At 39.9% G+C, this 25,804-nt stretch overlaps 1 protein-coding gene and 1 long non-coding RNA gene across 3 annotated transcripts in view; one reads left to right on the forward strand and one right to left on the reverse strand.

Annotated features, from left to right (window-relative positions):
* Positions 1 to 3,438: 3,438 nt before the first annotated feature.
* RPP40 (ribonuclease P/MRP subunit p40) lies at positions 3,439 to 24,361 on the reverse strand. The gene is made up of 8 exons (XM_034429087.3): positions 24,112 to 24,361; positions 13,773 to 13,917; positions 13,035 to 13,103; positions 12,110 to 12,205; positions 11,171 to 11,296; positions 9,648 to 9,846; positions 6,653 to 6,787; positions 3,439 to 4,555 (listed from the first exon to the last, which is right to left on the reverse strand). The coding sequence occupies exons 1-8, from the start codon at positions 24,235 to 24,237 to the stop codon at positions 4,360 to 4,362; spliced, it is 1,092 nt and encodes a 363-aa protein (XP_034284978.2). The 5' UTR covers positions 24,238 to 24,361; the 3' UTR covers positions 3,439 to 4,359.
* Positions 24,362 to 24,379: 18 nt separating this feature from the next.
* LOC117672454 (uncharacterized) overlaps positions 24,380 to 25,804 on the forward strand; it is a 32,189-nt gene continuing 30,764 nt past the window's right edge. For both annotated transcript variants that reach the window (XR_009620228.2, XR_004593248.3), the window contains exon 1: positions 24,380 to 24,445. This is a non-coding gene — a long non-coding RNA (uncharacterized LOC117672454). The remainder of the gene's footprint in view (positions 24,446 to 25,804) is intronic.

The following is a 25,804-nucleotide window of genomic DNA, read 5'->3' on the forward strand; positions in this document are numbered from 1 at the left end:
ATAAAATATTGGCAGGCGTGCTTGGTATTACGTTTGCCTGTGTGAGAAGGGGGACAGAACAGGTTGCATATAGGATAATTAATATTTTTGTTGTTTTAATATTTAAATATTTAATATTTGTATATAGGAAGTAGCTGGTTTCATCTTTAATCAATTAGGTCTAATAAATGTTGGCATTAACAACTGAAAATTGTTCAAAATCCTGACTTTTCAATACATTTATAGCAGCGGTTCTCAACCTGGGGGTCGCGACCCCTTTGGGGTTGAATGGCCATTTCACAGGGGTCGCCAAAGCCCTCTCGCCCCCCCCACGCCTTCACTCACCCTCACCCTCTGTTGGATCGCCGTTCGCCGTTCACTTACCCCGCCCACTCCCAATCTATTGCTGCCTCCTGAGTCCCAGCTGATGGCTAGAGGTAAACAAACCGTTTAAATTCTTGCCACGGGGCTTCAAAGGGCCGCCCTACAGCTGACCAGTGTTAAAAGAAAACAAATGAGTAGACCGGTGCCTGCAAAAATAGAAAAAAACAGCCCCTTTGAGCTTCAGCATAGGTTAATTACCATAAATTGATTTGATCAGCCTCTGGACTCTCAGCTGTTTTGTGGAGGGCTCTGTTGCTAACTGCAAAGAGAGGAGCAGATTTTTTTTTCCCCCTAGCTATGCTGAAAAAATGAAACTGAAAGTAAAGCAGGGTCTTTGCTGCAACGTGACAAAATGAGGCAGAGAGATATTTCTTTTTCTTTTTCCTCACCAAAAAAGGTAGGTGCAAAACTGCAAACAATGGGAAATTTAGGGCAAAAGAGGAGATTCAAGATTTTAAAACACAAAAGAAAAAAGCTCTATTTAACTAGGGAATTGTAATAATTGAGATACTATTAATTGTATATTGTGTTGAAAGCAGAAATGGTTAAGTTGTGGTTTGGAGGAATATATGGGGGAAATTATTTGGTTTATTATTATTGGTAAATATAATTAATTGATTTGTAAGAAATTGGATTGCATGGAAATAATTGGAATATTTATGTTCATATTGATTGATATACAAAAAAGATAGTTATATAACTAATTGATTTATATTAAAATGTTGAATTTGTATTAAACAACTGTATTACTTAATTAACCAATGTGAGGATGGATATAAAAATAGATGACAATGGGAAGGGGTATAATATAGAAGGGAAAAACTGAATTTGATTAAGATTAGAGATGAGGATGAAGGGTAATGTTTTTTAAAAAAAATAGATGAGGAATAAATATGGCAAAAAGAAAATATAGAAATTGTAAATTTAATTGAAATGACTAAACAGTTTAAATTTGTGAACCGGCCAAATACTCTGTTCAAAGAAAATACATTGTATGTTTGTATGTGTGTTTCTAATTATTGCTATTTATTCATATTTGTTCTCTTTTATTCTTTAAAGTTTAACAATTCATTCTTTATCTTAATATCTTTATATTTGTTTGGGGTTGGTTTTCTTCCCTTTCATCTTTTTTATTGTACAGCAATCTTTCTCCTCAAGCCTACCACCTCTCTTCTTTCCTTCTTATCTTTCTCTTCCCCCTCTTCTTCTCCTTCCTACTTCCTTTCTCCTTCTCCTCCTCTTTCTCCCTCTTACCCTCACTCCTACTCTAATTTCCTTCCCTTCCTTCCTCCATTCTCTTCCTTCCCTCTCTTCTCCTTCCTTCATCCCTCTCTATTGCTGTATCCTTTTGTCCATATGGATTACTCAGAGGAATGAAAAAGTTATTTTTGACTGGTCCTCGCGCTTTTGACCAGTCCTCGAACTTACGACTGTCCTCACGTTTTACGTTTTTGCCCTATCTTGTCACCATGGTGAAGAGCAGTTGTGAAATGAGTGACACAATTGTTAAGAATGCTACAATGGGCATGATGACCAGTCATAAGTGCGAAGACCGGTCAAAAGTGCGAGGACCTGCCAGAAATCACTTTTTTCAGCCCTCTGGGTAGTCCTTTTGTGCACATGGACTACTCAGAGGGCTGAAAGTTATTTTTGACTGGTCCTCGCACGTTTGACCAGTTCTTGAATTTACGACTGTCCTCACATTTTACGTTTTATGCCCTATCTTATCACCATGGTGAAGAGAAGCAGTTGTGAAATGAGTGACATGGTTGTTAAGAATGCTGCACGGGCATAAATGTGAGGATGGTCATAAGTGTGAGGACCAGTCAAAAGTGTGAGGATCTGTCAGAAATGACTTTTTTCAGCCCTGAGTAGTCCCTATACACATAGCCATGGCCACTCGGTCACATGACCTCCAAGCCACACCCATCCAGTCACATGACCTCCAAGCCACACCCACAGAACCGATAGTAAAAAAATGTAGAACCCACCCCTGGTTGGGGGTCACCACAACATGAGGAACTGTATTAATGGGTCGCGGCATTAGGAAGGTTGAGAACCACTGATTTATAGGAACCTGTTGTGTCAGTGCCATTTTCTTCTTCCTTCATGTTATGGTGATTAAGCACATCTCAACTTCTTGGTTTTGCAGGGGTGTGTGTATATGTGTGTGTTCAAGAGAGATGACAGATAAAAGAAAATGCAGCAAATTTCAATAAGTGCATTGACTTTTCTGAAGCGCTGCCAGAAACATATCCAAACATATTGTCTCTCTCAGTTCTATTATTACCTTGTATTTGTAAATCTTAATAATAATTTAAATGTGACATGGGGCAATTTAAGCAAGCTATTCCTATAGAGATCTTAAGAAACTGACATTGCATCAAACTCAAATTAATGCCTAAATGCTCAGCAACGAAATGCCAAGAAATCATGTTGGCATGTTAACTGGTTTAGACACGACGATGTAATCAGTGGATGGAACACACATACCTTTATTACATGCCTGCTGCCACAATTTAATTGGGCTTCACATCAAAATACTCCTGCAATCAGATATAGGTCACCTAATTCTTGTTTCTCTCTTGATAAAGGCAGCATAGATGAACAACAAAATTACTCCCTTTGATAATTACATGAACTCTGACCTAGAATTTTTAACTGGAGCACCACTTCAAGTTTTATGAGGTAAATTAGATATATCAAGATATTTTCTTGATACCAAGTGTCTTTCCAATGTGTAGGATTGAACCCTTTCACTCTTCAAATTGTGACTAAGGTAAGCAATTTTCATGTGGAGTAAGGCAGCCTACAAAGCAGATGACCAAAAGACTTTGAGGTAGGGTTTGATCAAATAGTATTTCACCGATTTATCCGTAAAATATCTGACCACTAAGCTGCCAGAAGCAACTGAGGCAAAGGGCAATTGCTACACAGAATCCTTTCTTAATTGTGACTGGCTCAAGTAAATAAAAATGAAAGAACTGTGAAGATGTATTTGCTTGGGTGATATGCTGCTACATACTAGGATCCACAACTACATATATTTAATCTAAGCAATACACATCTAATCAATATAATTCCAAGTTGTTTTAATAGAAACTATTTCATTTTAAAAAATTGTGCCTCTTGTAACCATTCACCACAGCCCCTTTCAAATGTTACATTTAGCGGCATGCAAAAACTTTGAATTTGACACAGCCCAAGTCCAAAACATCACACTTTGGGTTCTAAACTGCTCTTTTACACTCAAAACACTTCTGAAATATTCAGAACAACATTGGAACAATTCTGGGAAAGTCACGACAGTTTTGCACACACTCCTTCCAGTGTCTGAGATATGTCTTACGAAAGTTCTGAAACAATCTGTGCTTGAAGTTGCATTCCTATAAAATGAGCACATTGTGGCAAGGCTCAATTGTTGAAGTTTTCAAGAAAGAATGCAGATAGAATGGGTCTTCTTCCAAAGATATTTGCCTCCATCTTCTCCCTGGGTACTGCTGTCCACCCTAAATACTACTGAAACTCTGAAAATTAATTCAAAGGTCAACCCATTCCACAAATTTGAAAAAAGCTACTAAAAGCTGCAAAAAGTACCTCAGTTAATAATTAAAGGTACACAGGTAAAATTAGGATTTTCTTTGCTTCTTCAAAACGGTAAAACTTTCATTATTTTTATTCCACTTTTGGGTTAAGAGATATATATGCTATATAGACCTGCTATAAGTTCTGGCAAGAATAATTTATCATCTTATTTTGAAAAATGTGTACAGTACTTGAAACGTGAATTCATGCTTAACTAAACTGATTAAAAGCATAATCGTCATAATGCTTATTTACACTCAGGCAGTCTTCAAGATCAACATTACTTCTCTCTGTTTTAGTCACTTTTTAAGTCAGGAAGCTAATAAATGTCCCACACCCTTCTAAAGGGTAAATATTTTCATTAAAATATTTATTTACAGTTACTACCTAGAAGGTACTCAAGGCAATTATTTATGGACAGTTGTCATATGCTCCTACTGCCATTTGAAGCCAGTAGCTTAAATTCCTAAAAATCATGAAGTTGTACAAATTCTCTCCTCCTTTTAGAAAGCCATGTTCATTTTCTCTCCAGGAAACAGGGCTGTCAGCAAAGCCATGTACGGTCAGTGATACCCAGTGAGCCAGCTTTGGGTCTTCAAAATAGCAACTGTTGGAAAAGATGGAATAATGTCATGAATAAAGTATGTGAAATTAAAAATCATAACTATTCAGAAAGGAACCTAATTCTCTTCCCATGTACTGGGATTGCAGGATGATGGCATCAAGGTGCATAATAAGACTGCAGTCAAAAATATGGCATGGGGTACAATGTGAGAAATTAGTTGCTTCTATTTAAGACTAATGGATTTTTGTTATAATCATGTACCATTAATTTATTTAACACAGAAGGCAAACCAACATGTGAAATAGTGGTTCTTATGGTTCTCCAAGGGGGTAATTGGGATATATCCTTAGAGGTAATGGAGCAATTTGTAATCATTTGCTTGTAAGTAGACAACCCAGTTTGGATCTTCCATTTTGTCTCAAAGTGTAGTCGGGAGTTTTTGTCGTAATAATGACATTATTCAAAACCAAGAAAGTGGGTAACTGGGTCAAACATTTTAAGAGTACTAATGTAAAAAACTTGTTTGCCATGAACATGGATGGACAATGTCACTTTTTGAATATACAAATGAAAAAAAAAAAAGGAGTATCTACCGTATTTTTCGGCGTATAAGATGCACCGGAGTATAAGATGCACCTACCTTTTTTGGTGAGGAAAAGAAGAAAAAGAAATCTCCCTCTGCTTCTGAGCAATTTTGCCTCGTTGCAGCAAACAGCAGCCTGCTTTACTTTCATTTTCGTTTTCAGCATAGCTTGACTAGCACAACAAAAAAAAATCTGCTCCAGCAATTTACCTCTTTGCAGCAAGCAGCAGAGCCCTGCGCAAAACAGCTGAGAGCAAATCAGCTGAGAGTCGGGAGGCCGATCCAATCAACTTCTGCTAATTAGGGTGTGCTAAAGCTGAAAGGAGTTGTTTTTTCTTGCTGTTTGCTTGCAAGGAGGTAACTGCTGCGAGGCAGAGGCCAAAGGGTGGGGGCCAGTGAGTGGGCGGGGCTACATTCGGTGTATAAGACACACCCAAATTTTCACCCCCTTTTAGGGGGGAAAAGGTGCGTCTTATACTCCGAAAAATACGGTAGTTATTCATAAAATTAAAAAAAATCCTATTCAACCCCAAAGTCATTAAATAAACTTTTAGTGATCAATACAAGAGTTACTGTATGAAATAACATTCTTGGTATAAAGGAAACTTGAAAATAAGCTTTCTTATTTCTGATATTCTACCACAGGAATGCACAATCTGTACTCATCAAAGCCTTGGGAAACTACAAGACGTTATATATGTGTTGTTCAAATGTTATTTTTATTTTTTATTTTATTATAACATAAAAAAGGAAAGGAACAAAACGAAGATACTTTCATTATCAAAAAGCGATATTGTGCCTAAAAATAAGGGAAAAAATACAACCGAAAAATAATGCTGCTACAATTCCATATATAATTATCTAATATAAATATGCATATACATACACTTATATGACCATGTTTTTTTTAACCTACAGTATTTTGTATAAATGAACCCCACCTTCCATGATATTTATCCAAATGTAAGTGTCTATGGAGATTCTCAGTCATCCAGGTCATGGTTGTCCCCAAAGTGCTTTTTCAAGAGGCACCTGGGCTTTCTGGTTTTTCTTTGCAGACGTTTCGCTTCTCATCCAAGCTTTTTTAGCTCAGAGCTGAAGAAGCTTCTTGGATAAGTGACACGTCTTCAAAGAAAAGCAAGAAAGTCCCAGTTGCCTCTTGAAAAAGCATCTTTGTGATATCCAAATGCAACTTTTTAAAGTGGCAAAAATTACTTCTCACTGTTTTTAATTATTCCATTTTCTGTATTTAATTTCAATTCATCTGAATGAAATTCAATATCATTCCTGTCCTTGACCTGCCACAAATGCTCTTCAAGGAAAAGAACTTCCTTGCTGCCCTTAAATGAAATATTCAAATGATAATATTTGGAAGGTTGCGGTAAACTGAAATAAAAGTTACTATCACCTCATAAAAAATTAATAAGTAGACTAGAAATCATGCCTTGCAGAAACAAGAGAAACTTAAAAAAAAACTTATGGCAAAAATATGGCTATGCTCTGCAGTAGCCTTAATTTGCACAATTCTAGAGCTAATTATTCAAGTCACTGCTTACCATATTTGTTCCAATAAATGAATGATTTTTTCTGACGGTATAAAGCCAGTTATTGTACACATCAAAACTTGTTCTATCAATGTGCTTGGCTGAGGACATACACAGGTTGATAAAAAACTAGAGGATGTGTTTTCTCTGCAAATAGAAGATATATAAGATAAACAGTTCTGAAACATATGTAACATTTGAACATGGTAAATAAATATTCTGTTTAAAACTTATAGGAGACACTTAACATCCATTCAGGGCTAATTGCTTTTTTTCATATTTTGAAGCTTTATAGCAGAGTTTCACTAATTATCTAGATATGGCAGGCACTCCATGAACAAACAAGCAAATAAAACCAAGAGGTGTTAGCGTTTTTATACACAATTTAAGTACTTCTGTATTACTTGCCTCTTTTTGATTGCTCCTGCTATTCTATGCTACTGTTTTTATACATTTTTCTAAACTTTTTCTTAACGTTTTTTTGCAATCATGTTATCTGTTATAATGTCATTTTATTTAGTTGTGATCTTTTTTTAATAAAAGAAAAAATGAAATGCACACAGGCAACTAATACACACAGGCAATATTACATTGTTGCAATGAAATGTGGTATGCTGTACTGGTGAGGAAGGGACAGAAGCAGCATTGATGAATATCAGAAAAGTAAAAAGTTAGATGAAAAATCTGATCATGTAAAGACAGAATACTAATGCAAAGTGACATTTGACATAGCAGAATGCTAAAATGGAGCAACAAAGTTTGTATGGTTGACTTGGAAAAATCTGCATTTTAAACTGATATTTGCAAATATAATTGAATAATGCCTCCTGCGTGTACAATTTAATGTCATCTATTGATTGTCTAGACTTTTATTAATAATCATATTTGCATTTTGAAAGGAAATGAAGTTTGGAAGAAACTAAATCCAACTCTGATCTAAATTCTTGAGTCTTCTGGTACTTTTTTTCCTTTCTCATTATGTTGAGTTATATATTGCAATAGTACTTAAACTTATATACCTCTTCACAGTGCTTTGCAGTCCTCTCTAAGCGGTTTACAGAGTCAGCATATTGCCCCCAACAATCTGGGTCTTCATTTTACCGACCCCAGAAGGATGAAGGGCTGAGCCAACCTTGAATCTGGTGAGATTTGAACTACCAAATTGCAGGCAGCTGGCAGTCAGCAGAAGTAGCCTGCAGTACTGCATTCTAACCACTGTGCTACCAAGTCTCTCTGAATGTGCTATATGCACATTCAATGCTTCCATCCATATTGCATTTATTAATAAATTGCTATATTTCTTAAAAGTATTCCAACTGCGCTTTTTAATTACCGTATTTTTCAGAGTATAAGATGCACTACGAATGTAGCTTTTTCGAAGCTTTTAGCCCTAACGAGGTGCGAGTAAAGCAATCTTCTGTGCTGCTCCCTCCAAAGCTCAGCTGTGCTTTAGGAGCTTTTTTTCAGTCCTAACGAGGCACTAGCGAGTGAAGCGATCTTCCACGCTTGCTTTTCTCATTGCTTCTCTCTCCAAAGATCAGCTGTGCTTTAGAAGCTGTTTTTTATCCCCAAGTTGGGTATAAAAAGCGTGCATGCGTGCTCAAAACCAGCAAACTAATGTGCTGAAGCTGACCAGATAAGGATGCTAGCCAGATGAATACCTGGTAGGCAGATTTCCCCCACCCTATTTTCCCCCCAAAAAACTAAGCTGCGTTTTATACTCCAGTGCATCTTATTCTCCGAAAAATATAGTAATGAAAGTTTAATTTGATGTAATAGTGTTTCTAATGATTTTAGATGCGATGGGGTTTTTTTTACTTCATTTGATGAATTTTCCTGTGATTATTATAGCTAAACTGATTGCATTAGGGGGCTCATTCTCTAAAGCTAAGTGGATGTTGATTTGAGCCATGGTGGTGCAGTGGTTAGAATGCAGTATTGCATGCTAATTCTGCTGACTGCCAGCAATTCGGCAGTTCAATTCTCACCGGCTCAAGGTTGACTCAGCCTTCTATCCTTCCAGGGTCAGTAAAATAAGGATCCAGATTGTTGGGGGCCAATATGCTGACTCTGTAAACTGCTTAGAGAGGGCTGTAAAGCACCATGATGCGGTATGTAAGTCTAAGTGCTATTGCTTTTTGATCTTTGGCAAGGATGAACTCTTCTGAATGTCTGCCCCTTGTGGATTTTTAAATGTTCTTTTGTTCAGCAGCTATATCACACATCCTTCTTTTCCCTACCAATGGCTATTTTAAATTAACCAAGAAAAGGAAAAATAAAACCTGTTTGGAGCATTCATTCATTATTTTGTGGCTGCAGAAATCTGTCCTTTTGCTTACTTGCAGAGGGGTGGGTTTGGTTCTGAAGAGAGCTCATTCCCCCTTCCCAAAAAGGACCCCTTTGTTGTATGAAATTTATCTTGTAATACTTGCACAACTTTTTTGGGCATAGAACTTAGCCAGCCAGAGTATGTACGAGTGGATGAGATACAAATTGCATGCCTGCCCGCATAAATTGAATAAATGAATGCATAAGTAAAACTCTTGCTAATAAAAGTCCACTGGGATTCATTCATCCATAAACATTTGTGACTTTTCTCACTATCCAGAGGAACCTGTGGCAAGTTACAATCCATAAACTAAACAAGTAAAATTTAAAACACACAATATCACACAGGGGCTTAAGGGACAAAAAGGCAGCCAGGTTATATAGATCCTGTAACAGGAGAGTAAATAGTCAGGACTTCAAACTGGAAACAGATGAAGTTGATGCTCAGCTGGCCTCCAAGAGAAGGACAAAGTTCCACAAGTAAAACACATCCTTAGATAATTTACCTCTTCCAAAAGTCACTAAGACTTCCCTAGAGATTACATGTTTTTTAAAAATCCATTTCCCCCCCCCCACCACAAATTTAGAATTTGGTAAAGATTTATTTTAGGCTGAAAGATTAAGGTTTCATCATTTGATTTTTGATTCGCTAATTATAAATAAATGAAAACATACTTACAAGCCAACATGAGTAAAAATGGCCCCAAGCCATTCAAACAATTCTTGTGCGCTGCATGCTGCATCTGGCTCACCGTGCAATTTATCACTCTTTAGAATTGGACACTGCACATTTCTTAATGTGCTAAAAGTTACTTTTGGCTGATGAGCCTCTATTTCCTTTTTAGAAAAATAGGACATCAAACTTGCTTCTTCTGATCCTTAAGAAAACAAACATCATCCCACATTGAAAGATAGATAATCACTGCCACAAAAATAAGATCCTGATTTAAAGTATTCCAGCTCCTGTCATGGTACATGGAAAAGAGATCTAATCTACTGAAAAGCTGCATTAAAATGAAATCTCCTTGCAACTACATCTATGCAATGCCCAAAGTTTATGACCTCCAACTTTTTCCTCTCATCTTGCTAAGCTCCATTTTCCTTTGAAAAACCAAAGATTCAGTTCTCAGAGAATGATGTCTCTAAGCCATTTTGCCTGAGTTTAAATAACTAACAATTATTGCAAATTACACACCGTATTTTTCGGAGTATAAAATGCACCTTCCCCCCCCTAAAAGGGGGTGAAAATTTAGGTGCGTCTTACACACTGAATGTAGCCCCACCCACCCACTGGCCCCCACCCTGTGGCCTCTGTCTCACAGCAGTTACCTCCTTGCAAGCAAACAGCAAGAAAAAACAGCTCCTTTCAGCTTCAGCACAGCCTAATTAGCACAAGTTGATTGGATCGGCCTCCAGACTCTCAGCTGATTTGCTCTCAGCTGTTTTACACAGGGCTCTGCTGCTTGCTGCAAAGAGGTAAATTGCTGGAGCAGATTTTTTTCCCCTTGTGCTAATTAAGCTATGCTAAAAACGAAAATGAAAGTAAAGCAGGCTGTTTGCTGTTTGCTACAATGAGGCAAAATTGCACAGAGGCAGAGGCACAGGGAGATTTCTTTTTCTTCTTTTCCTCACCAAAAAAGGTAGGTGCATCTTATACTCCGGTGTGTCTTATACTCCGAAAAATACGGTATTTTAGATTAACAAACATTTGGGAATAACAAATACACTTTCCCATCAAATGGTCCATTAAATTATGGTTTTAATGTACTATTATGTTGCATTTAATCTCATATTCAAACCTATTGTTGTACTTTAAACATTAAGAAACATTCCTTTTTATTTGAAATAATTCCACAATAAGCTGATCTTAGGTGATCTCAAAAAACTAACAAGGATAGAATAGGAGATCACTAGGAAATCCCCAGAGAAATAGACTAAACCAGCAGGTTGGAAAAAAAAAAACACCTCAGTGGTACAATGGCAGTGTTATTTCCAAAAAAATTATCTGCATGAGTCCATTAAGATACTTAGAGCTGAGCTTAATTCAAAAGAATCCTACATTCAGACCTAAAAGCAGTCTTCCCAGATTATATAATTTTCATTCTCATATTACATCTTATGTTTGTCATATACATATAGGCATCTAAAAACAGACATAAAATTATCAAAAGCAAGAATAATTAATTTTTGTAATTCTATTACCTGTGGGTTGCCAAGTTAGTAAGAAATCAAACTCAAGTGGCTTTTTTTCCTTCAGGGCCCAAATTATTCTCTTATATTTTTTATTTTCTGGAGTGAAAGCTGTATCCATCAAGTCAACTGTAATAACTATTAAAGGAACAAAAAGAACAAGTGTTAATAGTTTACATGTTATTTGGATAATTAAAAAGCTTATTTTTCTTTCTCTCCCTCCCCTTCTTTATATGAGCACAAAAAAACCTGTTAAATGTTATAATAAAAAATATGTGCAAGTCATTATAATTCAATTGGACTCTAATAAGGTAAAGGTTCCCCTCACACATATGTGCTAGTTGTTCCCGACTCTAGGGGGTGGTGCTCATCTCCGTTTCAAAGCCAAAGAGCCAGCGCTGTCCAAAGACGTTTCCGTGGTCATGCGGCCAGCATGACTAAATGCCAAAGGCGCACGGAATGCCTTCCCACCAAAGGTGGTCCCTATTTTTTTTATTTGCATTTTTTATGTGCTTTCGAACTGCTAGATTGGCAGAAGCTGGGACAAGTAACGGGAGCTCACCCTGTTACGCGGCACTAGGGATTCGAACCGCTGAACTGCCGATCTTTCGATTGACAAGCTCAGCTAATATTGACCCCGATTCAGCTCTATTTCCAATACCTACATCCCTCAGATGGAAACATATACCTGCACTTCTAAAAAAAATCCCACACCTCTAGCTATTCCAATTATTTTCTGTGAAAAAATTCTGTGAAGGATACTCTATTAATGGATCAGGGCAACCCACCTTTTCTTGTACAGATGGCTAAATTATTTTTTCAAACTGAACTCAACTGAATTCCAGTTTCCAAGTCTCAACGTGGGTGTTTCCCCCCCCCAAAAAAAATCTTCATAAAAGTATTTAAGAACCAGAAAGATATGGATATTATCTATGAACGATGGATACTTACTGTATCTCATTGGCTTTTTACCAGAATACAAAGAAGGATGGCCTTGCAGTCCAAGCTCTTCATAAGTATCTTTGTCTACTGATAAAATCAATTTGCCTATAACAAGCAAAACCCATATAATTCAGAATAAGTTATAACCTACTGGTATTTCATTTGTACATGTTTTAACACCAAAAATTAGCAACGAAACATACCTCATCTTAAAAACACACCATATACAATTACACAAAGGGGTAAAAACATCAACTGTGTTATTTTGTCCTTATAAATGTCTTCTAGATCAAATTCACGACCTCATTTTTAAACCTTTGCTTCTTTGTATTTGCATTTAACTCCGTTGATATTAAACTCCAGTTTTTCAAGAGAATTCAGATAGCTGAATTTACTTCTTGCTCTGAACAATTGCTTAATTTATAAACAATAAATTGCTTAATTTCTCAAAAGGCATAAAACTGCTTTTCTCCCTCTGCCCCAGTCTTTAAAGGTTAGGGAAGCCAGCTCAGAAATTTCATATAAAGCTCTTTTCTGGGTGATAAAGAACAATGCAACTAAGCAGGAGTTGACCATATGCATTTTCAGCGGTGGGTTGTTTACTCCCCTGGAAAGTTTTATTGCATGCAAAAGGAGGTGTGCAAAGTGAAATTAATTTATAAAATATATATTTGTAAGAATTGATTTTTGCAATCCTTTCACTTCAAAAGAAAAGGTTAAAAGTGTAACTCCAAACTACGTATGAAGACTTGGGGAGGTGTACATGTCCGTGCTTAATTTTGAGTTATGTAACCACAATAATTGGCCAAGTGATTCATATGTACGCTGTGATCTTCCCTCATTTTTAGCAATTATTGCTTAATCCCACTGAGTTAAATAACTAGCATTCTGGAGCTATTATAACATTTCTTATAACTTGAATCTGAATTCATACCTGTTGGTAGCAAAGCAGCAGTATTGTCTTGATCAATTCTTGTATTGTATGTAAGAGCATAACATGAACCTAAAATACACACACAAGGTTTGGATGGTTTTTTTAAAAAAATAAAATCTCACCCTACTGGAAATATAGCACAGAATCACTATTAAGAGGAAGAAGCTTATTTATCTCTAACCAAAAGGGTTCCCTGGATGACTATTATTGCAACAGTTTTATGAGTTGCTGCTATATCTTCCCTTCCAACACTACAGCAGCAATAGCTGGGCCAGGGAATATACTTCCCTCTAGATTCATTCTTGAGAAGCAATACGGGGATGCAATTGCTACTTCTAGTAATGTCACAAAAGGTTATTGCTTCTGAAAGACAAAGAAAATGTGAAACCTAAGATCTTCATGCAGTGCAGCAGGTTAGCTGCTTAACCTGCACATGAGGGAATGCTGAAAATAAAAGGATGAAGATATTATTAAATGGGGTTTAATATAGTTATGTCCCTCGCTGTGGATTTTCAATTTCAGCAAATTTGAATTTGGAAATTTACAGAATTCTCCATCGTAAAACGAAAGTAAAATATATTCTCTCCTAAGGATTATAACATATTCTGAGATCAAAATAATTTATTACCAATTGTGATCTAGGAGCAGGATTGATGGCGGGTATTCCATGGGGTGGGAGCTCAGGAGAGAGAACAAAGCTACTTGCATACTCAGTTATCTAAGTCAATTCTCACTTACCTTTCTTCACAAATGTGTTAATGAATTCTTGGGTCACTAGCTCATGAAGAAATAAATTCTTTACAAGGTAATATTCCCCAATATCAACAACCGCATTTTTTAGGGCTTGTGGAACTATTCCACAATCAGGTATCAAAAAGGACACCTATCAAAAGAACATTTGGGACACAAATCAGATCTTCTATTCATTGATAAAATGGACCGAAACATACATTTTTACATAGTCTCTTGCAAAATATCAAAATGAAACAATGCCATAGAACTTGCAGAAAATAGTAATACTGAATAGCAAATCAGTGTTTAGTCCACTGTATAACACACCATTTCTTGAATCCAGGTCCCATTTGGTGACCCACTTATTGGCATTGGTTTTGTCTGCGTATGGTAGATGCCCATCTTCACTGTGGCACTCATACTGACTATTGCGTTAAATGTTTATACGCTACTTGTAGATCAAGCAATCTCAAGGCAGTTTACAAACATTACAATTATAACTACCTTCCCCTCCTCCACAGCATCTCCTTTGAAAATCCAACATCAATTTAATTACCCCACATCTCTGATGAAATGATGCATAGCCAACCGTTGAAGAAATGGATTTTAAAATTGACTGAATTAGCAGAGATGGTGAAATTAACTGCTTTGATCAGAGATAATGGACTTAGACAGTTTTATAAGAGACTGGAAGCCATTTTTACGTGTTAAATACAATAACAGACAGTTAACAGAATTTGAAGATCAGTGGAACGGTTAGCTTAACCTGTTGACTGTTCTTTTTACATAATGTAATATTTAAAAGGGGAGGAGAATTTATAGTTTTCTTATTTTCAGCATCCAGCAGGATTATATATGCTTAATGTTAAATTTATTTGATATTTGGGTCACCTTTTCTCCTTTTATGTACACCGATCTTCTTTCTTTTTTGTTGTTGCTAGTGCTGGATGCATTTTTGTTTTGTTTTGTTTGCTTTTCTGTTTTGTATTTTATCTTTTATGATAAAACAAAATAAGTATACTTACATAGAAATGATGCATAGCTTACAGAAGTTTATGATTTTTAATAAAATCTGTTAATGAGAAACAGTGTTATCAAACTACTTCTAATTTCTGGCTACCAAAGACTAACTTAGATCTTCTGTAATGTCTAAATTATCCAACGGCCTTAATCTTCTGACTGGAATTTCATTTTTTTCAGTCACTGGGCTCCTGGCATGTGAAGAATTTTTTCAACAAACACTCCTTTGAACAGGCTCCTTCTCAGACCTTTACTAAATGTTGATAATCTTGTTAGAAAGGAGGATATTGGGACAATTTCTATAATGCCTTTTCTCTTTTAGCCATTTTAAGGAGGCTAGATTAATTCACTTCTGTTTTATAGCTCCATTGCTCTTGGTTTTATTGATTTCCAGAACAATGACTGTATTAATCTCTTGCTTACAAAATGAAGTGTTCAGCACTCTCAATACCTTCCTAAGGCACACACTTTTAATTAATTTCATCAGATGCTCAAATTGTTACATGAAACTAGAGCTAGATTGTTGGAATGGTGAAAATGAAATGAAAAATACAGAATCCATGATGATAAGAGTTTTATAGTTCCCTTCAACCTCTAGGGATCTGTTGCACTCCTCTTTCTTGAAACTCTGAGGACTTATTAAACTAATTGAACTAAGTAGCCTGAGCAAGGTGATGGATAGGGACTGAGGATTACAAACAGGAGATGATGACTTACTCTCCCCCTCAACTGTCCCTCTCTCCTTTATCAGATCTAGATCTATTACGACCACTCAGAGTTAACTTGCAATCTTAGATCGATCTGCAGCTTTATTTACCACCTATTCCCCAACATTACCCTGATTATTTAACCCTAAATACTTTGTCCAGTGGCTCTGCCTTACTTTTTTGATCTAATCCTCGGCCATCGCTGGTATCAGGACTGCAGGAGATACAGACATCGAGAGTCTTGGATTATGGGGAGATAGACCACCTTCTCTTTGTTTGTTTCAAATGGTTTGGTCGCTGTGAGAGGACGTCCCTTTGAGACCTCTATCCCCACCTCCTTTGGATGGACTTACTACAACCACAAGACTTCCCATCGTCGTGAAAGGGCGATGATGTTCCGATGTATTGACATTTGTAACATACTGGTCTCCCTTTTACATCTATTTCCTCCCTTATTTTAAATTACCTGTCTTAACCATCTCTAACACTCTTAGAAGAAAATGATCCTTCATCTCCTTCAACTCGCTCCTATCTTTGATGTATTCAACTGCGGAGCTCCTTGCACTGCGAGATTCCCCCCTCTCGCATGTCTGGCCCTCTCAGTTATCAAGGGCCGCCCTTGAGGACGGGGTTTGGAACCCTGAGAGGTGGTTTGCAAAAAACCGACGGCTTTGGAGGTTTTTAGATAAATCTTTAAGTTCTATTTTAAGGGGTTCTGGGAGGGATTGTAGGAATGGATCTGGGGGGATCCATAAATCCACTGAAAGGGGTAATGAGTCTGATAATCATGGTGGGGAGGATGGGGACAGAAATCTGACAAGGATGCAGGGGGATGAAGCGATGGGCATTAGTATAGTAAGTGGGAGGGGCAGATATGACGGCTGCAGGGGGCCATATTATGTTTCGGGAGTGCGCACTCGTTGTTTACGAGCGATTGCCCACTCCGACCCCCAAAGCACTGCTCGTTTCCCGGGTTGTTCAGAGTCTCAGACCCTGGGTCTACGGCTGATGTTATGTAATGCCAGGTCAGTGGTAAATAAAGCCACCCTCATTCATGATCTTATTTCAGAGGGGGGTGCTGACCTGGCAGGGATTACGGAGACCTGATTAGGCCAGGAGGGAGGAGTTCCCCTTGTGGAAATGTGCCCGCCAGGTTTCCGTGCATTCCATCAGCCAAGGACTCAGGGAAGGGGTGGGGGAGAGGCAACAATCATTAGAGAAAGTCTTTGCCCGAGGGAGGCCACTGTTCCTCAGATAGCCGGATGTGAGTCCCTCCTTGTGAAGTGGGGTCGGGGGATTCAGATGGGCCTACTGATTGCGTACCTGGCTCCCTGCCACGTAACAGCGGTCCTGCCTGAGCTGCTCGACATTATAGCCGGGGTGGCGGTGGAAACCCCCAGACTTATTGTTATGGGGGATTTTAACCTGCCATCCGCTGGTGAGATGTCGGAGACGGCTCGGGAGTTCATGGCTTCCATGACGGCCATGGACCTGACCCAGGTAGTTCAAGGCCCCACCCACTTGGGGAATCACACTCTGGACTTGATTTTTGTCTCTGATCAGTGGCTGAATGATCTAAGAATAGGGGATATAGACATCAAGCCCTTGTCATGGTCTGATCATTCTCTCCTTCACATGGACTTTCAAGTCACTTCCACCCACCGCAGGGAGACGGAACCAACCAAATGGTTCCGTCCCAGGCGCCTGATGGACCCCGAAAGGTTCCTGATGGAGCTTGGGCCATTTCCTGAGACTCTGGCTCACAACTCGACTGAGGACCTGGTGGTCGCCTGGGACAGGGCGGCTACTGGGGCCTTGGACCGCATTGTGCCTTTGCGGCCTCTCACCCGATGCCGATCTCGTCTAGCTCCTTGGTTTTCCGAGGAGCTGAGAGAGATGAAGCGTCGGAAAAGACGCCTGGAGAGCGATTGGAGGACAAGCCGATCTGAATCTGACCGAACACAGGTGAGATCTTATATTAAGACCTACCTAGTGGCAATAAGAGCGGCAAAGTCTAGCTACTTCTCCGCTCTTATTGCATCTGCAGAGAACCGCCCAGCTGCGCTGTTTAGGGTGACCCGCTCCCTACTTCAGGTGGGGGTACGGGAAGATCCCTTAAAGGGTCGAGCTGAGGATTTTATACAATTCCTGCATGATAAAGTCGCTCAGATTCGGGAAGGCCTGGACTCCGATTGGGTAGATCCAGGGGAGGAGACGGGGGCAGGTCTTGAGAGCGTTATCTGGGAAGAGTTTGACTCTGTGGCTCCTGAGGACATGGACAGGATTCTGGGCAAGCTTAACGCTGCCACATGTTTATTGGACCCGTGTCCCTCCTGGTTGGTACTGGCCTCCTGGGAGGTTACATGAGGCTGGCTCCAGGGGATTATAAATGCTTCTCTGAGTGAGGGTGTCTTTCCCACCGCCTTGAAAGAGGCAGTTGTGAAGCCCCTCCTCAAGAAGCCTTCCCTGGACCCGGCTATATTATCAAATTATCGTCCAGTCTCCAATCTTCGCTTTGTTGTGAAGGTTGTTGAGAGTGTGGTGGCGCGACAACTACCCCGATACCTGGATGAAGTTGTCTATCTGGATCCGTTCCAGTCGGGCTTCAGGTCACGATACAGCACAGAAACGGCATTGGTCGCATTGGTGGATGATCTCTGGAGGGCTCGGGACAGAGGTTGCTCCTCTATCCTGGTCCTATTAGATCTCTCAGCGGCTTTTGATACCATCGACCATGGTATCTTACTGCACCGGCTGGAGGGGTTAGGAATAGGGGGCACCGTGCTTCGGTGGTTCTCCTCCTTCCTCTCTGACCGTTCGCAGTTTGTGTTGGCAGGGGTCGACCTCGAGGCACCTTATTTGTGGGGTGCCGCAAGGGTCAGTCCTCTCACCCCTTCTGTTCAACATTTATGTAAAACCGCTAGGCGAGATCATCTGTGGTTTTGGGGTGAGTGTTCATCAGTATGCTGATGACACACAGCTATACATCTCCACCCCAGACCACCCCAATGATGCCCTTGCTGTGATGTCCCGTTGCCTGGAGGCCGTGCGGATCTGGATGGGGAGAAACAAGCTCAGATTCAACCGCTCCAAGACCGAGTGGCTGTGGCTTCCGGCATCCCGGTATAGTCAGCTGGTACCATCACTGACAATAGGGGATGAGATCTTGCTCCCCACAGAGAGGGCCCGCAACTTGGGTGTCCTCCTGGATTCACGGTTATCTTTAGAAGATCATTTGATGGCCGTGGCCAGGAGTGCCTTTTATCAGGTTCGCCTGATCCGCCAGTTGCGTCCCTTTCTGGATCGGGACGCCTTGCACACGGTCACTCATGCCCTAGTTACCTCCCGTATGGACTACTGTAATGCTCTCTACATGGGGCTCCCCTTGAAAAGCACCCGGAGGCTCCAACTGGTCCAGAACGTAGCCGCGCGGGTGATTATGGGTGCAGCTCGTTACGCCCATGTAACACCTCTCCTACGCGAGCTGCACTGCTCCCGGTGGTCTTCCGGGTGCGATTCAAGGTGTTAGTTATCATCTTTAAAGCGCTCCATGGCTTAGGACCTGGGTACCTACGAGACCGTCTTTTGCCACCAATAGCCTCCCACCGACCAGTTCGTTCTCACAGGGAGGGACTACTCAGGGTACCGTCAGTCAAATTATGTCGACTGGCGACTCCCAGGGGGAGGGCCTTCTCTGTGGGGGCTCCAACCCTTTGGAATGAACTGCCCCCGGAAATACGGAATATCCCTGATCTCTGTGCTTTCCGCCGTGCCCTCAAGACCCTGATGTTCCAACAGGCGGGGCTAAACATACGAACATGTGAATGATTTTTTAAATGTTATCTAATTCTGGGTTTTATTTAATTGACCAAACTAAGTAATAATTTTAATTAGCAATTTTATGATGTTTTTGTGTCTATATTTTTCTTGACTGTACACCGCCTTGAGTCCTACGGGAGAAAGGCGGTATAGAAATATAATAAATAAATAAATAATAAATAAATATAGGCAAGTTATTAACATCTAATTTCATTCTACAAATAATAAAAGAATATGGAATCCAACCAATTGTTATGAGATTTTGAGAAGCAAGACACCTCCCCTTCTTGCTCATCTATATTGGGAATAAAAGATTCAAGAGTATTTACATATCTTGCTCTCTGACAATTATGCAAAAGGGGGAATATTTAAAGTATCACAATCAGAGCCTGTAAACTTTTGAGAAATGAAATTGACCTGAATAGATTTTAAACATATGAGATGAAAGACAGAATACCAAATATACCATAGTAGATGGCTTAATTAGACTGTTACTACTGTACTTTACTGAAAATAAAATAAAAAGAATCTATTTTTTTAAAGTAATTGCAATATAATGACTCAGCAAATGACTGGTCTACAAAAATCTCCTGGTAGGTAGTTTTAATTAATTCATAAAGGCCTTATTGTTCTTGTATGGTCTCAAATTTCTTGAGATGCTTCTTACACTGCAGTGTTTTGATTCTTTATTCAAAACTCAATGCAATATTAAACACCAAAGCCAGCCAAATAATGAATAACTAACATACCGTTACTTGGATGTGGCATATTAAGATACTACTCCAGCTAGTTATAATACAATACTCCCACGTACTTAAATATACATAAATCACAATGCATAAGTAGACATGTACTTTCAACATACACAAAGAACCTCATGTTAAAAAATATAGCTGCAACAAGCAGCACCATAAAATTAAAGAGGGGGCAATTAAAATTTAAGATACTTGTTCCTGTTGGTAGCATTACTGAATAATATTTTTACTAGAGGGTACTATAATATTTTATTTTTTTGTTGTCTTTTATTTGGTTTAGAGAGTAACAAAGGCTTCATTAAACTGGTTCTTCCTGATATGAATATTGGAAAGTGTCAGTGTGGCCTATCACCATTTTTAATGAATGTTTTATTTTTTAATAAGCAGTGTTTTATTTTATTTAAATGTATTTTTATTAAGAATGTTTTTATTGTAAACACATTTAGATGCATTGCGGAACAGAGATGCATAAATAAGACACACTATGTAAGTATCTCATTGGACAGTGATGGCGAACCTATCACATGTGCGTTCATCAACACCCCACAACTATTCTTGAAAGAATGCCTTGTTCTCATGCAATTTTGGGAGGGTGCGGAGCAGTGGTGGGTTGCCCCTGGTTCAGACCGGTTCTATAGAACTGGTAATAAGACCGGAGGGAGGCTCCGCCCACCGACCCTGACGTTATCAGAATGCTTCTGCGCATCCGCAGAAGAGCACACATGCACGCACGGCCCCATTGCAAACCGGTAGTAAAGGTGAGTAGAACCCACCCCTGGTGTGGAGGTTCCACAAGTTTAAGGTGTGCTCTTGGGCATCCTCCAAAAATTCATTTGCATCCCGCCTTTATTATTTTTATTAATAATTCAAGGCAGCAAGCATAACCAACACACCTTTCCCCTATTTTCCTCAGAACAAACTTGTGAGGTGGGTTGGGCTGGGAAAGACTGACTGGACCAAATTCACCCAGCTGGTTTTCATGGTTAACACAGCACTTCAACTCGGTCTCCTGCTTTCTAGTCTGGTGCCTTAACCACTAGACTAGACCAAACAAATTAGTTCTACTCCTGTTTCATCTTTGTAATTATTTGCAGGACCTTCTCCTGCCTGCCTCTCACCGTCCTGTTCGCTCACATAGGGCCGCTCTCCTCAGGGTTCCGACGGCGAGCCAATGTCGTCTAGCGGTGCCCAGGGGTAGGGTGTTCTCTGTGGGTGCTCCCATCCTCTGGAATGAGTTACCTACCGAGCTCCGGACGGCTCCTGATCTCTGCTCCTTCTGTCGAGACCTGAAGACTTGGTTGTTCAAGCAAACAGGCTGACTCTGATTCCGGGTTTTATTATTTATTATTAATTAGTTATTTGATTTAAAATGGGATTTTATTGTACATGTTTCTTAACTTGTGTTCGCCGCCCTGAGTCCTTCGGGAGAAGGACGGCATATAAATACATGTAATAAATAAATAATTTAACATTTCTTTATATAATACATAGCATCACGTGATTGGACTGTATTGTTTTTAAATAAATGATTATGCAAAAAATTATTTCTCTGTTGTTTGGGGGGGAAGCATTTGGTGACAGGCAGCAGAGTCAAGTTAGTTCTTTCCTAATTTTTGATAACCTTTTGCGCCCAAAAGGTTTGTTTGTTTGTTTATTGTATTTATTTATTTAACTAACTAACTAACTAACTAACTAACCCACCCCTGTGGATGATTTGATAGTCAACCCTGAGGTTGACTATCACTGTTATAGGAGATATAGAAGCATGAACTATGCTGGATGGATATAGGCATTTCTCAATTTACAAACACAATTGAGCCCAAAATTTCTGTTGCTAAGCAAGTCAAGTACATTTTACAACTTTTCTTGCCACAGTTGTTAAGTCACTGCAGTCAGTAGTACAGTTGGTAAGTAAATCTGGCTTCTCATTGATTTGCTTGTGAGAAGGGTGCAAAAGGTGATCACATGACTTGGGACCAATGGTGAAATCTGAACCTGTTTACTACCAGTTTGCTGGCTGCGCATGCGCAGTGCACACCTTGCACCAAATGTGAGGTGCCTGCACGCAGTGCACGCCAAAAGGAGGCATGCGGTAAGTAGAACAGCATGCGACAGGGCGGGTGATCAGCTGTGGCGCGCAATCTTTTTTTTACTTTTAAAAGCATTGCTTTTAAAAGAAAAAAAAAGCCTCTGATGATCGCGCAGCTCAGCTGTGATCATCAGAGGCTTTTTTTTACCTTTTAAAAGCATTTTTTTCTATAAACTCTTCGGCCGAAGAGGTTGTAGAAAAAAATGCTTTTAAAAGGGAAAAAAAAGCCTCTGATGATCATGTGGCTCAGCTGGGCATGGGCGGGGGTGGGAGAGATTTTTTCTACAGGTTCTCCGAACCACCCGCCGCCATCGCTACCAGATCGAGTGATCCGGTCCAAACCGGGAGCATTTCACCCCTGCCTGGGACACTGCAACTATCATAAAGCATCTGAATTTTGATCATGTGACCATGGGGATGCTACAATGGTAGTTAAGTGTGGAAAATAGACATAACTCACTTTTTCAGTGCCGTTGTAACTTCGAACAATCATTAAATAAATGACTGTAGGTTAGGGACTACGTAATAAAACAAAACAATTTAAAAAGATTCTGGCGGAATTTTAAAACAGAGATTTATACTGGAATTCTTCCTTCTTTTAACTGAGAATAAGCCTTATTTTTGAGGAATATAAACCAGAGTTCTCAACTTCAAAGATAAAAATGGAATCAGTCTCTGCAGGAAGTACAAAAAAAGTGCGAATGGTAACCACTGTTCACTATCCCCACAAGGAAGAGAACTCCAGGTATATTAAAACAAGAACTGTCCTGGTGCTTTAAAGTCTATAACTCTGAGTTGCCTCTATTTCATTTGTTATAACTTTTCTGGCATATTATCTACCAATACTCAGTGGGTACAGGTAGTCCTTGACTTACAACAGTTCATTTAGTGACCGTTCGAAGTTACAATGGCACTGGAAAAAGTGACTTCTGACCATTTTTTACAGTTACGACCAATGCAACACCCCCATGATCACACGATCAAAATTCAGATGCTTGGCAACTGACTCATATTTATGACAGTTGCCATGTTCTGGGGTCATGGGATGCACCTTATGTGGCCTTCTGACAAGCAAAGTCAATAGGAAAGCCACATTCATTTAACAACAGTGTTACTAACTTAACAACTGAAGTGATTCACTTAAAAATGTGGCAAGAAAGATCGTAAAATGGGACAAAAACTCACTTAAATGTTTCACTTAGCAACAGAAACTTTGGGCTCAATTGCAGTTGTAAGTCAAGGACTACCTGTATTATGTTGATTTTTTTTGCTTCTTATCTACTCATCATTTCACATTTTTTAAATCCCTGTATGTAAGCCGCCTGCAGTTACCTGAGAGATTGAGGCTGCATACGAACTGATAGATGGATTTTTTTTATTGGCCGAGTGTGATTGGACCCACACAAATAAATGCCTAATTCACATTATTGCACGTTTCATGATCAAGCACAACTTTTACTCCAGTATGGGCCACCACACATTTGCTAAATCTTTCAACCACCCCAAAAATCTAAGTGATTTTGTCTATGGAGATTCTCAGTCATCCAACTCATGGTTGTCCCAAAGGTGCTTTTTCAAGAGGCAACTGGACTTTCTGGGTTTGTTTTTTTTTCTTTGAAGACGTTTCACTTCTCATCCAAGAAGCTTCCTTAGCTCAGAAGCGAAACGTCTTCAAAGAAAAAGAAAAAAAACCCAGAAAGTCCAGTTGCCTCTTGAAAAAGCTTCTATGGGTCTAAGTGGGTTTTTCTGATCCCGGCTAACGGAGATGCCTCTCTTTAAAAGAAACACGCAATCTTGCTTCCCGCTGAACCCGCAGCGGGGATGGATGGCCACTGATAACAGAGATGGCATAACGCTTTTTGCCCCTTCGGAAAAATAAAAATTAGCTTCTCCTCCCTTCTGAACAGCCTCAGCCGGGCGGTCCTTCCCCCCCCCCACGTCCCCCAGGCACTCACCCCGCAATTGAAAGCGTGCTCCCGCACGTGCGCCACATGTCGAGATCGCGCGTGCTGCACGTGGCTCCTCTCGCACACCAGCAAGTGGCGGGGAGATTCGCGGATCCACCTCAGAGGCACAAACATCGCCTTCTCCCGCGCGCGCGCCCGCCCACGAGCCCAGCTGCGGAAGCCGGGCTGGACAGAGAGAACTGAGGCGGGGGAATCTCTACGTCACGCTTTCGTAAGGAGGCGGAGAAGAGGGCCAGCGAGCCTCGCCCAGGGGCGGGGCAAATGTTAAAGTGTTCAGCGCATAGCCAAAACGTACCGCTGAAGCGTCCGCGCCTTTACTTAGGTGCAAGGAGCAGAAGGGACGGTTTGGGAATAAAAACCTGTTTTGCGGGGGCAACAGAGTACTTTGAAAACCTTAGGCTTAGAGCGTCCTGGCTGGGGAATTCTGGGAGTTGAAGTCCACCCATCTCAAAGAGGCTGAGGTTGAAAAACTGCGGTAGAGCAAATTAAAGGGGGGAAAAATGATAAGAAATTGAACAAACGGGGCTGCAACTAGACATGATTCAATGAGTGGTGATTAAACCTAACCCAAAATGAAAGTTTAGTCTCAGGTCTGTCCAGGGACAGGGGAAGCAGGTGTAGGAAGTTAGCACCCACCCCTCTCCTGGAAGAGTGAAATATTTTAGGAAATATGAAAAAGGCAGAATATTATATTTCCCTGGGATAAGCATGTTTTGAAGCAGCTCCCATCTTCCTGCCCCTATCCTCTGTCAATGGGCCATTAAGGCCTGGGCCAGTCTATTCTACATAACAAAGATCTACCTCCTTCAGGCAGAGCCATAGTAGGAATTGCCAAAGATCCAAGGAAGATAGGATTAGCTCTCTACACAATAGCAGCAGAGACTCACCACATGTGACCTGGGAAGCACATGTGACCATCAGCCAGCAAGACCCCCACCCCCTGGGAGTCTGACAACCAATCAGAGTACTCTTTCTGGGCCCCAAGAAATGCAGAGCCAGAGAGAGCATAAAAACCCGAGGATTTACTGTACCTGCCCCCTTTTCTGTTCAGGAACTCAAGCCATGTGATCCTGTCCACCATTAAACCATCTTTCCAAGCAGTCTCCATGTTTCCAGTGTCTGTTTCCCCACTTGGAGCAGAACCCAGAAGGATGTTTCTTCCAACACAGGGATATCCTGTACACAAAATCTGAGTGAAAAATAAGGCCAAGTGGTGATATTTGTGAGCTGTAATAATCAATTTTAATACTGAGATTTTTCAATTCAATTCCCTCGGCAATTTGTCTGCTCCATCCTATATTTCCTATAACTTAACACAAATTGAAGTGGTCAAAATACTATTTCAATTCATGTATGACTCCTAGATGTTTTTTTTAATTGTTTCCTTTTCAAATCTCATTTTATTGAGAATTATAGGACCTCTGGACAAGAGTATATCAAGGTTACATTCAATTCTAGGAGTCGTTATCAAGTTGAAACGATTAAAGATGGCTTTAAGGCATCTCAATTGTAGACTGGGAGGAGACAGATGTAATTTATTGATTGATGTTATTCTTGATGTTATATAAAATCATTTACCAACGTGTGTAAGAAGAAGAGCCCTTAGAGTTACAGAACTGTGAATCTCACACATTTTTCTTTTTTGAATATCAAATCTGGAGCTCAAAAATCTTTTCAGACA

This window comes from Pantherophis guttatus, chromosome 3 (assembly GCF_059756535.1).
Source record: "Pantherophis guttatus breed Tessera chromosome 3, ASM5975653v1, whole genome shotgun sequence".
NCBI lineage: Eukaryota > Metazoa > Chordata > Lepidosauria > Squamata > Colubridae > Pantherophis > Pantherophis guttatus.